The sequence below is a fragment of the Bufo gargarizans genome, chromosome 8 (genome assembly GCF_014858855.1).
Source record: "Bufo gargarizans isolate SCDJY-AF-19 chromosome 8, ASM1485885v1, whole genome shotgun sequence".
Taxonomy (NCBI): Eukaryota; Metazoa; Chordata; class Amphibia; order Anura; family Bufonidae; genus Bufo; species Bufo gargarizans.
In genome coordinates this window covers 200,328-216,307 of record NC_058087.1, presented here as the reverse complement: position 1 = coordinate 216,307, position 15,980 = coordinate 200,328, and the positions used below count along the sequence as shown (strand labels likewise).

The window sequence follows — 15,980 nt, the reverse complement described above, 5'->3', positions numbered from 1 at the left end:
TTACAGTATAGAGTCCATAGTCTCACCTGCTCTTACAGTATAGAGTCCATAGTCTCACTGCTCTTACAGTATAGAGTCCATAGTCTCACTGCTCTTACAGTATAGTCTATTGTGAGTCCATAGTCTCACTGCTCTTACAGTATAGAGTCCATCGTCTCACTGCTCTTACAGTAGAGTCCCTAGTCTCATGCTCTTACAGTATAGAGTCCATAGTCTCACTGCTCTTACAGTATAGAGCCATAGGTCTCACTGCTCTTACAGTACAGAGTCCATAGTCTCACCGCTCTTACAGTAAAGAGTCCATAGTTTCACCGCTCTTACAGTAAAGAGTCCATAGTCTCACTGCTCTTACAGTAACAGAGTCCATAGTGTCCCTGCTCTTACAGTAAGAGTCCATCGTGTCACTGCTCTTACAGTAAAGAGTCCATAGTCTCACCGCTCTTACAGTAAGAGTCCATAGTGTCACCGCTCTTACAGTATAGAGTCCATAGTGTCACTGCTCTTACAGTCTAGAGTCCATAGTCCTCACTGCTCTTACAGTACAGAGTCCCTAGTCTCACTGCTCTTACAGTACAGAGTCCATAGTGTCACTGCTCTTACAGTATAGAGTCCATAGTGTCACTGCTCTTACAGTATAGAGTCCATAGTCTCACTGCTCTTACAGTAAAGAGTCCATAGTCTCACTGCTCTTACAGTACAGAGTCCATAGTGTCACTGCTCTTACAGTAAAGAGTCCATAGTGTCACTGCTCTTACAGTAAAGAGTCCATAGTCTCACCGCTCTTACAGTAAAGAGTCCATAGTGTCACCGCTCTTACAGTATAGAGTCCATAGTGTCACTGCTCTTACAGTATAGAGTCCATAGTCTCACTGCTCTTACAGTACAGAGTCCATAGTCTCACTGCTCTTACCATAAAGAGTACAGTATGAGAGGCCAGCAGCTTGTCTGAAGAAACACACAAAACAGGAAACTCAAAAAGTATAGTTTTATTTCTGCAGTTGCCAAAATAGAAGCAGAGGAGGTCTTCAGGGAATAAATAGAGGCAAGGACTGCTAGACGTGTGGGGTCCTTCTTTACACAGGTGGCTGCACGGCTAACACTCTGCAGTTGTTGGGAGCACGTGAACGTATAGTGTCTTTGTATGGAGGTCAGGCAGCACTGTGCCCTGCGTCACCTCTGTGCAAAGAAAATGAACAGATTATGTCAGTGGTGAAACAGCAAAACTACAACTAAGAAAAATCCAGCCAAGTTATCATCAAACCAGGTCTAATGAAGGGGCGGCTCGAAGATGGAGAAACGGGTCATCACCAAAGCAGACCTGATGAGGTGTGGTCTCTCTGACCACTTAGCAGCCACTTGTTGCTTTTAGGGCAGATTTACACGACCGTGATCAGCCTAGAAAACTTAGTATGTGTCGTCGCAGCTCCCTTGGCCCAATCTGACTGCAGCATAGTCATTAAGAATGCAGTCAGTTCATATGCGATTGTAGATCCACTGTACCGTACGCACGTATTGACGTTAGTGCATTAGAATAGGGCCGTGATCGGAGAGGAACTATCAGAAATGACTAAGATGCAGTCAGTTTGGGTCTGGGGAACTGCAGCTGGCCCACACACTATGTTTCCCAGACAGAACGCCGGCAGTCATGCGAGTCCGCCCTTATCCATACTCTGAGGGAAAAGACTGCACATATTTTAGGGAATGTTCTCACGACTAAAATCAGTAGCTGAAAGCAAGGTGTTGCTTGTGCCAGATTTTTTATATTGTGCAGTTTTTGTAGAGTTTTTACAAGCATTTCAGAAGATGCTATTATTTTCCCTTATAACATGGTTAATAATAAAGATCGGGTCCCCATCCCGATCGTCACCTAGAAACCATGCGTGAAAATCGCACCGCACCGATTTTCATGCAGCTCTATTCATGTCTATGGGGCCTGCGTTGTGTGAAAAACGCACCACATAGAGCATGCTGCGATTTTCACGCAACGCACAAATGATGCATGAAAATCACTGCTCATGTGCACAGTCCCCATAGAAGTGAATGGGTCCGGATTCAGTGCGGGTGCAATGCGTTCACCTCACGCATTGCACCCGCACAGAAAACTCACCCTGTGGGAAAGGGGCCTTATTCCTTTGTTGGCAGTAAATTTCGAGCACCAGGAGGCGGGTTTTTCAGTAAGAGCACCGCCCCTTGATTGACAGTGCTAAAGTGTGACTTTGACTTGGTCTAGTGTTGTCAATCAAGGGGAAGCGGGTGTTTAGATGTCGGTAGGCGTTGCATGGAGGTTCTCGTACTAAAATGACTACCTCCTGGTGCTCAAAATTTCCTGCCAGCAAAGGAATAAAAGTACAACTTTATCAACAACCGTGGCGCCAACAGTGAGGAGGAAGGAATCCGTTTAAACTGCAGGATGCGTACCTGGTTTAATAGGGGTGATCCGCATTACGGAGGAAGACCACAAGGTCAGAGCTTCCGGTCGGCAGATACCTGACTCCAGGAGGCTCAGACTAGTGCTGCTCAGTAGTCAAGATGAAGTAGACTTGGCTGTGAGCTTGAAGTAAGCAGGGGGGCTCTCAGGAAGGGTTTCCGGAGAGCAATTGCTGAATGTTCTGATCTTGCCCAGGAATCTGCTTGTTTTCCCTATGTTTCGGTGGTTTTCTGACCCCCTACATCCCACTATCCCCGTCTCCCTGCTGTCACACCACTAGCTGCTTTAGATGACATTGGGGCAGCCAGGCGGGTTCAGCGGGCATCTCAGGAGCCGATGCAGCACTGATCACATGACCTTAAAAGTGCCCCCCCACCAAAACCAGTGTACTTCTGCTGGTGTTAAACAAGGCTCTTTGCGCAAACTTGAGGAGAAAGTCGCAAAGAAAGCCCTGAATCACCAGGCTTCTCTTACCTCCACCCATGGCAGCATCAAGATACAGGCGGAACCGCCGGCTCCTCAGCCCAAACACTAGGGCTACTTCGCGGTACAGGCCCTGATAGTCCAGATCATTTTGTCCAATTGGGTTTTGCAGCAAAAGTGTTCCTGGTAACATGAAAGGACAGCAAGTTGGTGTGCTGCAGCCTAAGCGCCTACAAGAGCGCACACTGCAGCCATGATGCTCACATACCTTGGGTATCGGTGCTCAGCACCCTCAGGTTGACATACTGGCAATCCAGCTGGCCTCCATTACTTGGCACAACCGGGGCAGCTCCAGAGGTAACGTAAAGGATCTTTCCATTTAAACTCAGGGGGTCGGCATCACTGTGCAATTCTACAAAAAGATAAGAGAAAGTGAGAACGAGGCCCAGAAGAGAAATACAAGGACAGGGCTTCCATGTGTCGTTACCTTTGGTTCCATCAAATACTGCAAGTCGCGCCATCTTCAGCTGAAATATAGCGGACACTGCAGCTTTTACTTCAGACACGCTGGAAACAGCGGCTCCTTTGGGATTCTCGAGCAGTAGGAATCCACCTACAAGAGAGGCAAAGTGATGAGGGATATGGAGAGGCGGAAGCCATGTTCTGGATGGGAAGTCACTTTCTTCATGTCTGTGAGAACATAATGGCAGATTTAACAGGGAACGACAACGTTCATAGGCCCATGCGTCCATCCTGCTGCACTGACATGTGGAGAACGAGTTGAACTGATCTAGACATCTTTCAGAGATGACTTTTCCTACCATCGGAGGGACACAAGTTCGGCATGCAGGGAGCTGCCGGCTTAAGATCACACAGTTGAGGGCTTCTAGACCTACTTTGTTCTGTGCTGTTAACAGCTATATGCAGCTTGACACAGGCGCAGGCAGGACCATCCACGGCCTGGGAGGAACCTCTGACCAGTGTGATCTCCAGATCAGAACCTTTCAGCTGAAAACAAACACAGGATAAACTGAAAGCTTCCGAGCATCTCATTGACGGGGTGGGATGTGCCCGCACCCACTACCTCTACTGACCTGTGTCTTTTCCTTTACTATAATGCTGGATGAGGGTGGCACTGGATAAGGAATAAGAGGAGACTTGACTGTGGCCAAAATGAAATCTGTGTGCCCCTGGATGACAGAGTGCAGGTAATCTCCCTGCGGCTCCACCCGGTAGTAGATGCTTATCTCATCAGTTGGAACCAAGTTTCCCTGTGGAACATGAAAAAAAGGAATTTATCCAAAACTCATGATGATCAACTTTAGTGCAAGGAAAATCAAGACATCCTTCCAAACTAACACAAGAAGCTGCCACCATTACAAAGCACAATGCAATGTATCAGTGGAGAGATTAAGAAGAGGAACATGGACCTCATAATGAAGATTTATGGGGCTCTCCTCATGTCCATACATCACCTCCTGGTTCACACAGAGACCATACTGCACAGACTGTGTGCTGTATGAGGACACATCATGCCCTCGGCTGAGGAGAGGAGATGACCGGCCACCACAAACGCTGGCAGACCTTCAGCACCATGGGCCCCCGATGTTTCATCTCCACTCACCTTTTTCCGTAACTTCTGGATACGATTAATAACCTCTCTAGAGACACCTTCATCCACCATGGCCTGATCTGGAGTGACATCAAGCAGAACCAAGACCTGTGAAAGAATGGCATAGAGCCTGCAACATTTCTGGGTATTTCTCCTTCAATCACCCACAGCCCCCATGTCTATCACCCTCTGCAGTCACTTGTTTTATTAGATTTCTATGACTTACCTGAGCATCAGAATGAGCCTCAAATTGAGCACTACTGTCACGCTGATCAAAAGTGTAGAGCAGGCGTACGTCCTCCTCATGCAGCTCATGTCCATCCACCAATATGGAGCCTGCACCAAGCAGAACTGTTAGGAGGAGCCTTGCAGGTGCCTGAAGACCACATCAGGCAACAGCATATAAATGCGCAGCTTGAACCACCACCTAAAAAATTGTCACCCAGCACTCACCCGTTTTCTGAAACTCTTCCAGTGCCTCGCTCTTCAACTCTTTGATGGCAGCCATGATGGACTTGAATGCACCCTTCAGACGTTTCCCAAGTACCATGTGATCCGGCTCTGCTCTCAGACGGATGCCATACTTGTTTTTATCTGTAGAAACTGTTACACTCCTGACATTCAGCTCCTGCAACAAGTGAAAGACCATCTCTGGATAATGGCAACCACACCACAAGCAGATCTTCTGACTCCACTACAATGCTGAGCCTCACCTCAAGAATATACTTCTCCAAGGATTTGATGTCTGCAAGGGCCTCTGCTTCCTGATGGATTACAATCACTTCCTTCAAGGGATACTGACGGGAGGAACACAACATGTGAGCCATTGCAGGTCCTTAAGCTCTGTAATGTGACCATCAATAGAGCGCTGCGGTACGTATCTGCCATAGGAGATAACTGAAGGCTACACGTCTCGGCCCAGGTCCATGAAGCCTCCATGTTTTATAATCTGATGTGGTTTTCACACCAGCCAATGGTTTTTAGTCTGTTATCATATCTTCTATGGCAGTGCTCTTGAAGAGAAGTCTTTCACTGATGGTTAGATTTTGTAGTGACACTGTCCCTGTGAAAGAGGAGCGTCGATGCCGTCTGCCTCTGTTGCTGACGGCTATTTCCAGATCACTCAGGTGTCACTCTTAGAATTGCTTCATACTTCACTTATGGAGCCAAAACTGACCAAATAACTCAAGTGTGAACTCAGCCTTACTGGTCAATAGTAGCATCAGGTTTAAAGAACCGTGCAGTGGCCCAAGATCCTACTACAGCGTGAAAGAGCGCACTCCTTTTACACTGTCGTCAGCGGATTCCACATAGATGTCTACAGAACCTGTTCTATTCCACGCTTATACAAGTAGAGTGGTGAGGGTGGCAACAGCATGAGGAGTCAACATAGTGGCCCAGTGACAGAGTGGTGAGGGTGGCAACAGCATGAGGAGTCAACATAGTGGTGAGTGTGGCAACAGCATGAGGAGTCAACATAGTGGCCCAGTGACAGAGTGGTGAGGGTGGCAACAGCATGAAGAGTCAACATGGTGATGAGTGTGGCAACAGCATGAGGAGTCAACATAGTGGCCCAGTGACAGAGTGGTGAGGGTGGCAACAGCATGAGAAGTCAACATAGTGGCCCAGTGACAGAGTGGTGAGGGTGGCAACAGCATGAGGAGTCAACATAGTGGTGAGCGTGGCAATAGCATGAGGAGTCAACATAGGGGCCCTGGCAAAGAGTGGGGAGGGGGGCAACAGCAGTGGCAGTAAAAGCACAAGATGGTGGGTGGAAGTGTGAAGATGGCAGCAGGTGTGTGGGCAACAGGCGGGCGGCAGCATCAGAATCGTGAATCACGAGGCCAGGAGTAACGGGCTATTTTTCACAATGTTTTGGTGTGGCACCTAGAATGATCTAGTCTGATGCTTAAGGCACCTGTGGGTGGAAACCCTGGCTGATCCATGCTAGATTAATCTTTACAAAGGTAAGTCTCTCCACATTTTGGGTGGAAAGGAGACTTCTACTTGGGGTAACTATGCACCGCACTGAACACCCACTCTGATGCCACACTACTGTCTGGGCAGGAAAGCTTGTCCAGCGCAAACTCAGCCAGTTGCAGCCACAAATCAAATTTGGCTGCCCAGTAGTCCAGGGGATCTTAAATCTGGGGTGGCAGGGTGCAGTCCAAGTATGCCACCACCTGCTGCTTTAAGCTCTGCTCCATCTCCTGCTGCTGTGGGTGGTTTCTTCAGTAGGTGGGTGAAGAAAAGAGTAAACTGCTCATTAGAGACGCCAGACTTAAGTTGCTGCTGGTGCCCCCCCTTCAGTGCAGAGGCCACCCCCATTCAGACCTTCGTGAGATTGGGCAATGGTGCACATAGGCAGAGGCCAACTGACTACATAGGATGTCTCGATAGTAGTTGAGCTTATCCTCCCTCTAAGCAGGTGGAAAAAAGGTCCCCCTTTTGGAGGGGTAGCGAAGGTCTAACTTGGTGGAGAGCCAATAGTCATCCCTCTGCCAAATGGTGATAATACGGCACAAGCAACTCAGCATAAATCTGGCCATTTGCACAGGGGACTCAGAGGGACTCCCTGCCTCCATCTGCACTGCATACTGCCACGGTGTGTCTGGGTCATCTGCCTGTTCTTTCTCATCGCCCTCTAGCTCCTCTCACTTAGGCTGGATGCACACGGCCGTGAGCGGTCCGTGGTAACGCGGTCTGGATTCCTGCTGAGAGGAGGAGCGCACGGCGTCATTGGTTGCTATGACGCTGTGCGCTTCATGCCGCCGCCGCTGTACAGCAATACACTCGTACGAGTGCATTACTGTAGTGCAACGGCAGCATGAAGCGCACAGCATCATAGCAACCAATGACGCCGTGACCTCCTGCTCTCAACAGGAATCCAGACCATGTTACCACAGTCCGCTGAGGACTAGGCTGAAGATGAGGAGGCAGAGGAGGACATTGGCGCAGGACTCACAGCTTGATTGCTGAGGCTGCAGTGCCATCACCTGGCCAAATTGCTGGTGTGCCTGGGCAGGAACCACATTTATCCTGTGGGTCGTAAATTACATATATTGTCCTTGACTGTAGTTACAGCTCCACACGTCGGCGCGGTCATGAACTTTAGCAGACACCTACAGGCTCAAGGACTGGCCGTTGATGACAGCTTGGGAGTCTTCACAAGCCATCAGTTCTCTGAAAGGTGAGGAGTCCACCACCTGGAAAGGGAGGGACTGTAGTACCAGCAACTTGGCAAAGAGCACATTCAGCTTCTGCCCCGTTAGATGAGTGCACGCATACTGTTGTCTTTTTGCAGTCGCCTCAGTGATCGATTGCTGACGAAATGAGTGATGAGGAGCATCAGGACCAGTAGATCATGAGAATGAAACACATCTACGCTCTGCTGAGGTGGTGGAGCCCTGACTGCTGGAGAAGGGGTGTGGGCTGCTGGGAGATGCGTCAGGCTGTACCACTACATTAGCACCATGGTTTCCGCAGGCCACTTTATGGTAACGCAGGACCGTGGTGCTAACATTGGCACCGTGGCCACGCATCACCTTCTGCCCACAGATTCTACAAACTGCCACGCTGACATTCTCCGCCGACGATGAAAAATTCCCACACCAGCGAGTATGACATTTTCCCCCTACCACTAGTTATTTCCGGATAGGTAGGCTCCTGGGTAGCAGACGGTCTAGTGCAGGCACATTTGGCTCCAGATCTCACACTGCTGCCACCCTGCTCACTCACGGCCATGTTAGCACCCTGCCTCACGCACAAGCTGCCACCCTCACCCCCTGATGGTGAAGCCTCCTCTTCACCCGGCTCCCACGTGCAACTCACTACATCATCATCATCCACTACTGACTGCACGTAACTAATGTCACCCTTCGCAGTACCTGCTCCCACACGACTCATTATCCAAACTTTCCCGCGGATCTCTCCTCCTCATCTTGGCTGGGCAGTAGCTGCTGACTGTTCTTAATAAGCTCAGGCTTGCTGAAAAGCGGAGCCAAGCCGACAGTATACATTACTTCCTGAGCAGAAGTAACCAAACATAAAAGCGAAACAAACTAAGCGTGGTGTCAAAGGAACCCCCCGACTCCGGTCTGGGGCATCTGATATCACTTGAGATGAAGACAGAGTTAACCATTCTAGGACAGCTGGATGACACTGACAGCTCTGGCCTGTCACTGCAACTGCTGCCAGCTTTAGAAACATTTTATCCACTGCCCGTTGCCTTAGAAGGCCCTGGCACCTGTCTGTTGGACATACTGTACTGTAACAGTAAGGGCTCATGCACACAAAAGTATTTTCTTTCCGTGTCTGTTCCACTGTTTTTGTGGACCATATGTGGAACCATTCATTTTAATGGGTCTGCAAAAAAATTAAAATAAAAATTTTACTCCATGTGCATTTCGTTTCCGTGTGTCCGTCCAGCAAAAAAAAAAAGAACATGTCCTGTTATTGTCCGCATTACGTACAAGAATAGTACTGTTCTATTAGTGGCCAGCTGTTAGGTACCAAAATATGGAATGCACGTGGACGTCATCTGTATTTTTGGCAGATCCATTTTTTTGCGGACCGCAAAATACATACGGTCGTGTGCATGAGCCCTAACTGTAAGGTTAAAATAGCAGTAGCATCAGGCCGCAATTTCACCCATGAAACAAAGATGAATAGATGTACTTCTATATGAGAACTTGAGCACCCTAAAATCTGTAGTATCAGGCTGCAATTTCACCCCAATTACACAATAAAGGATTCATGGAATTACTTATGCATAAAAGAATGCAAACAACATAAAACCTGTAGTATTAAAATGCTTTTTAACCCCTAACTAGTGCAGCAAGCTGTAATAGAATAGCTCCTATTAGCCAAGTTTCACACACTTCTATTGGCCCCTGCTCTCTCCCTACAGTGTGGATAAAGCCTCTCTATTATATCCCCGTACTATATCTAAGCTGTCCCTGCTCTCTCCATATAGTGTGGATAGTGCCTCCCTATTAAATCCCTACACTATCTCTAAGCTGTCCCTGCACTCTCCCTATAGTGTGGATAAAGCCTCCCTTTTATATCCCTACACTATTTCTAAGCTGTCCCTGCACTCTCCCTATAGTGTGGATAATGTCTCCATATTATATCCCTACACTATTTCTAAGCTGTCCCTGCACTCTTCCTATAGTGTGGATAATGTCTCCATATTATATCCCTACACTATTTCAAAGCTGTCCCTGCACTCTCCCTATAGTGTGGATAAAGCCTCCCTATTATATCTCTACACCATCTCTAAGCTGTCCCTGCTCTCTCCCTATAGTGTGGATAAAGCCTCCCTATTATATCTCTACACTATTTCTAAGCAGTCCCTGCTCTCTCCCTATAGTGTGGATAAAGCCTCCCTATTATATCTCTACACCATCTCTAAGCTGTCCCTGCTCTCTCCCTATAATGTGGATAATGCCTCCCTATTATATCTTTACACTATTTCTAAGCTGTCCCTGCTCTCTCCATATAGTGTGGATAATGCCTCCCTATTATATCTCTACACTATTTCTAAGCTACCCCTACTCTCTCCCTATAGTGTGGATAAAGCCTCCCTATTATATCTCTACACTATTTCTAAGCTGTCCCTGCTCTCTCCCTATATTGTGGATAATGTCTCCATATTATATCCCTACACTATTTCAAAGCTGTCCCTGCACTCTCCCTATAGTGTGGATAAAGCCTCCCTATTATATCTCTACACTATTTCTAAGCTGTCCCTGCTCTCTCCCTATATTGTGGATAAAGCCTCCCTATCCTTTCCCTACACTATTAATAATCTTTCCCTGAACAGCTCAATCAGTTTTTTTCTATGAATAAAGTCTTTCCTGAACACTGTTCCTAGGGCCTGTGATGTCTCTCCCTGCACTAAGTTCACTGTAAAATGGTGGAGATCGGGCAGGAAGAGACTTTTTACAGGGCAATGACATCACAGGGTCTGGCTATCTGCTAATTGGCTAGCTGCATGGAATTATGGGTGCTCCCTCGTTCCCGGACTTATTTCCTCTAACATGTGCAGCAGCCATTTTAGAAAAAATACGATTTGTTACCACAAAGCGAAAGGAAATTCAACTTTGTGATGAATCTAATTTCTCCTGAAATTCAGAATGAATTCCACTTCGTCAACTTCAATTTGCTCAACACGAATTATAATAATAGAAGCTGACAGGTGCACTCGTGTTTTCTTCCTTCACTTTCCACGAGCTATGGGAAGGTAATGGACAAACCTTAATGGGTAGCGTCTTCCGGTCACGAATCACCCTGCCCAGTTCAATGACTGACTGCATCCGAGAAACCGCATTCTCAATCTTCTTATCAATCAAATTCTCCCTGAGTCACAAAGAAAATAAACTGCGTGAAATCATCAACTACTACATGGATCCCACTGCCCGGCATCACCGCACAGGTGGTCAACTGGTTACCGCACAGGAGGAAGCATCAGGTAATGGATGCTCTGCGAGTCCTTGTCATGGACAGAGGCCGGGTCAAGCAGCAGCTTCAGTTTCTGATACATCATTTCTGTAATGAATGGCGTGAATGGAGCCTGAGGAGAGAAAAATGGCAAACATCCATGGTAGGGGTCTTTAGCAGAAAGATGTCTATGGAGGGACTGAGTGGTCCCCAACCATCTGCACCAATACATCACCGTGCACCACAGGGGGGAATTAAAGACATTACACTGCTGGCAAAAGTCAGAAATGATGGCACACTTCATATCTTCACTATTATTCTGAATTTTCTTACCTTTTGCCAATTTTCGTGTGCCACCAAGTGTGGGTGAGGGCTCCAGAGACCAGTGAAAATTATAGGGCAAATCCATGCTACACAAAAGGCATAGACTAACAATCTCCGGTGAAAGGACAGCGAAGATGCATCAAATATATTAAACGGCGCATTGAAATCAAGTTAAGCGAGTTAAGGCTGGCGGTTCTAGGTTTTGTGCTCGAGAAAACAGCAAAGTGGTTTGCTGGTCACATGTAATGGTGATTCCTTACCATCAGCCGGCACATGGAGAACAGCACGCTGAACAAGGTCTCTAGGGCCATCAGACACTCATACGTCCCACTCTCACCCTGGAACAGAGGCGAGATTTGGAGATGATGACACTGCAAGGTAGGAAGACAACGGTGCCACAGCGAGTTCTCACCTTCAGCCGGCGGCGGTTCATACGCACATACCAGTTGGTCAGCATATCAACGAAGCGCACAAGCCTGGGGACCACTGTGTAAAGTCTGTAAGCTGAGGAGAGGAGCAGAGTCATGAGACCCCAAACACTGCCAAAAATGGACAACTAAACCTCCCAACCCTCCCCAGGCACCTGTCATCTCTGCCTTGAAGAAGTGGATTAGTGACTGAGTAAAGGACAGAATCCACTTGTCCATGATGTTGCTGCTTGGCTTTGCTGAACTCTCATTATACAAAAACTGGACGCCCTCCTCCTAGAGACAAAAAGCACCACAATGGAAAGGCGTGAGGCCCAGAGACAGGTGGAGCCAAATGAAAAAACAGTTATAGCGTTCTGCTAGGAAAGTACAACCAATGTCTCCCGGCCTGACCCCTTGTGCATTACCGCCAACATCTCCAGTCATGAGCCCCGTACATTACCACCGTCTCCCATCATGAGCCCTGTACATTACCGCCAATGTCTCCCGGCCTGACCCCTGTACATTAGAGCCATCTCCCGTCCTAACCCCTTGTGCATTACCGCCAACATCTCCCACCCTGACCCATGTACATTACCGCCAACATCTCCCGTCCTGACCCATGTACATTACCGCCAACATCTCCCGTCCTGAGCCCTGTACATTACCGCCAACATCTCCCGTCCTGAGCCCTGTACATTACCGCCAACATCTCCCGTCCTGAGCCCTGTACATTACCGCCAACATCTCCCGTCCTGAGCCCTGTACATTACCGCCAACATCTCCCGTCCTGAGCCCTGTACATTACCGCCAACATCTCCCGTCCTGAGCCCTGTACATTACCGCCAACATCTCCCGTCCTGAGCCCTGTACATTACCGCCAACATCTCCCGTCCTGAGCCCTGTACATTACTGCCAATATCTCCCGTCCTGAGCCCTGTACATTACCGCCAACATCTCCCGTCCTGAGCCCTGTACATTACCGCCAACATCTCCCGTCCTGAGCCCTGTACATTACCGCCAACATCTCCCGTCCTGAGCCCTGTACATTACCGCCAACATCTCCCGTCCTGACCCCTTGTGCATTACTGCCAACATCTCCCACCCTGACCCATGTACATTACCGCCAACATCTCCCGTCCTGACCCATGTACATTACTGCCAATATCTCCCGTCCTGAGCCCTGTACATTACCGCCAATATCTCCCGTCCTGAGCCCTGTACATTACCGCCAACATCTCCCGTCCTGAGCCCTGTACATTACCGCCAACATCTCCCGTCCTGACCCCTTGTGCATTACCGCCAACATCTCCCGTCCTGACCCATGTACATTACTGCCAACATCTCCCGTCCTGAGCCCTGTACATTACCGCCAACATCTCCCGTCCAGACCCATGTACATTACCGCCAACATCTCCCGTCCTGAGCCCTGTACATTACCGCCAACATCTCCCGTCCTGAGCCCTGTACATTACCGCCAACATCTCCCGTCCTGAGCCCTGTACATTACCGCCAACATCTCCCATCCTGAGCCCTGTACATTACCGCCAACATCTCCCGTCCTGAGCCCTGTACATTACCGCCAACATCTCCCGTCCTGTGTTTTAGTTACCTTATGAAGCCGATAAATATTCTGCATCAGAAATCGGTAGGCGTTGTACCAAGGTAAGAAAACATCTTTCAGCACATCGCGGACACCTTCTTCTTTAAAGCGCAAATTCTCTGCTCTCACAACCGGAGAATTAATCAAATATAACCTGAAAGGAGCCATCAACATACAATGAATGGGACGACGAACGGTCACTAGGGAGGACGCCTTACGAAAGTGCCACTTACCTAAGGGCGTCCGCTCCATAGTTATTGATCACGTGTATGGGGTCAGGGTAGTTCTTCTTACTTTTACTCATTTTTTGCCCATCACTGTCACATCGAAGAAAGAAAAACACCATGGTGAAAAACAAACAAAAAAAATAATCAAGCAAGTCCACCAAGCCCAACCTTGTGATCACCCCAGTTAGTTTGTGTCTCTCTACACAGGCACCCAAAGACTCTCGACCGCAACAGCAGCCAGACTGTGGGACTCTCGACCGCAACAGCAGCCAGACTGTGGGACACTCGACCGCAACAGCAGCCAGACTGTGGGACTCTCGACCGTAAGAGCAGTGAGACTATGGGCTCTCGACCGCAACAGCAGCCAGACTGTGGGACTCTCGACCGTAAGAGCAGTGAGACTATGGGCTCTCGACCGCAACAGCAGCCAGACTGTGGGACTCTCGACCGCAACAGCAGTGAGACTGTGGGACTCTCGACCGCAACAGCAGTGAGACTGTGGGACTCTCGACCGCAACAGCAGCCAGACTGTGGGACTCTCGACCGCAACAGCAGCCAGACTGTGGGACTCTCGACCGCAACAGCAGCCAGACTGTGGGACTCTCGACCGCAACAGCAGCCAGACTGTGGGACTCTCGACCGCAACAGCAGCCAGACTGTGGGACTCTCGACCGCAACAGCAGCCAGACTGTGGGACTCTCGACCGCAACAGCAGCCAGACTGTGGGACTCTCGACCGCAACAGCAGCCAGACTGTGGGACTCTCGACCGCAACAGCAGCCAGACTGTGGGACTCTCGACCGCAACAGCAGCCAGACTGTGGGACTCTCGACCGCAACAGCAGCCAGACTGTGGGACTCTCGACCGCAACAGCAGCCAGACTGTGGGACTCTCGACCGCAACAGCAGCCAGACTGTGGGACTCTCGACCGCAACAGCAGTGAGACTGTGGGACTCTCGACCGCAAGAGCAGTGAGACTATGGACTCTATACTGTAAGAGCAGTGAGACTATGGACTCTTTACGGTAAGAGCAGTGAGACTATGGACTCTATACTGTAAGAGCAGTGACACTATGGACTCTTTACGGTAAGAGCAGTGACACTATGGACTCTATACTGTAAGAGCAGTGAGACTATGGACTCTATACTGTAAGAGCAGTGAGACTATGGACTCTATACTGTAAGAGCAGTGAGACTATGGACTCTGTACTGTAAGAGCAGTGAGACTATGGACTCTTTACGGTAAGAGCAGTGAGACTATGGACTTTACTGTAAGAGCAGTGAGACTGTGGACTCTTTACTGTAAGAGCAGTGAGACTGTGGACTCTATACTGTAAGAGCAGTGAGACTATGGACTTTACGGTAAGAGCAGTGAGACTATGGACTCTTTACGGTAAGAGCAGTGACACTATGGACTCTTTACGGTAAGAGCAGTGACACTGTGGAACTCTCTGCTTGAGGAGGTGGTGATTGTGAACTCACTATAACAGTTCAGGAGGGGCCTGGATGTATTTCTGTAGTGTAATACCGTAATATTACAGGTTATAGTTACTAGAGAGGGGTCGTTGATCCAGGGAATTATTCCGATTGGAGTCAGGAAGGAATTTTTCCTCTAAATTGAGAAAAATTGGCTTCTACCTCACAGGGTATTTTTTTCTGCCTTCCTCTGGATCAACTCTGTAGGATAACAGGCTGAACATATTAGGGTCCATTCACACATCCGCGTGTGTTTTGCGTACCGCATATCGCCGACACTATAATAGAATATGCCTAATCTTGTCCGCAATTGCGGACAAGAATAGGACATGTTCTATTTTCTTTTCATGAACGGAATTGCAGACCCAGAAGTGTGGGTCCGCATTTCCGGATCCGGGCAGCACATCGTGCGGCCCCATAGAAATAAATCCTGGAGGCGATTGTGGGAAGTGGTGATAAGAGGAGAGAAGGAGGTCTTGTGAGGATCGGAGAGTGCGTGTGGGGGTGTATCGGGAGCTCAGAGATGTAGGGAGGGGACAGGTTATGGACGGCCTTGTATGTGTTTGTAAGTACTTTGAAGTGGATTCGTTGGGCAATGGGGAGCCAGTGAAGGGATTGGCAGAGGGGAGAGGCAGAGGAGTAACAGGGTGAGAGGTGGATTAGTCGGGCAGCAGAGTTGAGGATAGATTGGAGGGGTGCGAGAGTGCTAGATGGAGGGACACAGAGGAGAATGTTGCAGTAGTCTAGGCGGGAGATGATGAGGGCATGTAAAAGCATTTTTGAAGATTCAAAGTTAAGTAAAGCGCGGATGCGGGAGATGTTTTTGAGTTGGAGGCGGCAGGTGGTGGAAAGGGCTTCGATGTGCGGTCGGAAGGAGAGGGCAGAATCCAAGGTCACTCCAAGGCAGCGGACTGGTTGACTGGGGAGAGTGCGGAGCCATTGATCGTGATAGATAGGTCTGTTGGGGGGGGGGGGGGGGGGTTTAAGATGGGGGAAAGATGATGAATTTCCATTTATCCATCTTAAAGTTTATCATATGAG

At 48.8% G+C, this 15,980-nt stretch overlaps 1 protein-coding gene across 1 annotated transcript in view; it reads right to left on the bottom strand.

Moving 5' to 3' along the window:
- Window positions 1–971: 971 nt before the first annotated feature.
- Window positions 972–15,980, bottom strand: part of IARS1 (isoleucyl-tRNA synthetase 1) — a 91,428-nt gene continuing 76,419 nt past the window's right edge. The window contains exons 17-33 of the mRNA XM_044303076.1: window positions 13,472–13,555; window positions 13,248–13,392; window positions 11,812–11,932; window positions 11,641–11,732; window positions 11,489–11,566; window positions 10,916–11,037; window positions 10,721–10,823; window positions 5,177–5,260; window positions 4,917–5,091; window positions 4,690–4,799; window positions 4,476–4,571; window positions 3,946–4,122; window positions 3,748–3,859; window positions 3,339–3,464; window positions 3,120–3,263; window positions 2,903–3,034; window positions 972–1,176 (exon numbers count right to left, since the gene is read on the bottom strand). Of these exons, the coding sequence (XP_044159011.1) occupies window positions 1,094–1,176; window positions 2,903–3,034; window positions 3,120–3,263; window positions 3,339–3,464; window positions 3,748–3,859; window positions 3,946–4,122; window positions 4,476–4,571; window positions 4,690–4,799; window positions 4,917–5,091; window positions 5,177–5,260; window positions 10,721–10,823; window positions 10,916–11,037; window positions 11,489–11,566; window positions 11,641–11,732; window positions 11,812–11,932; window positions 13,248–13,392; window positions 13,472–13,555 (1,984 nt within the window). The 3' untranslated portion in view covers window positions 972–1,093. The remainder of the gene's footprint in view (window positions 1,177–2,902; window positions 3,035–3,119; window positions 3,264–3,338; window positions 3,465–3,747; window positions 3,860–3,945; window positions 4,123–4,475; window positions 4,572–4,689; window positions 4,800–4,916; window positions 5,092–5,176; window positions 5,261–10,720; window positions 10,824–10,915; window positions 11,038–11,488; window positions 11,567–11,640; window positions 11,733–11,811; window positions 11,933–13,247; window positions 13,393–13,471; window positions 13,556–15,980) is intronic.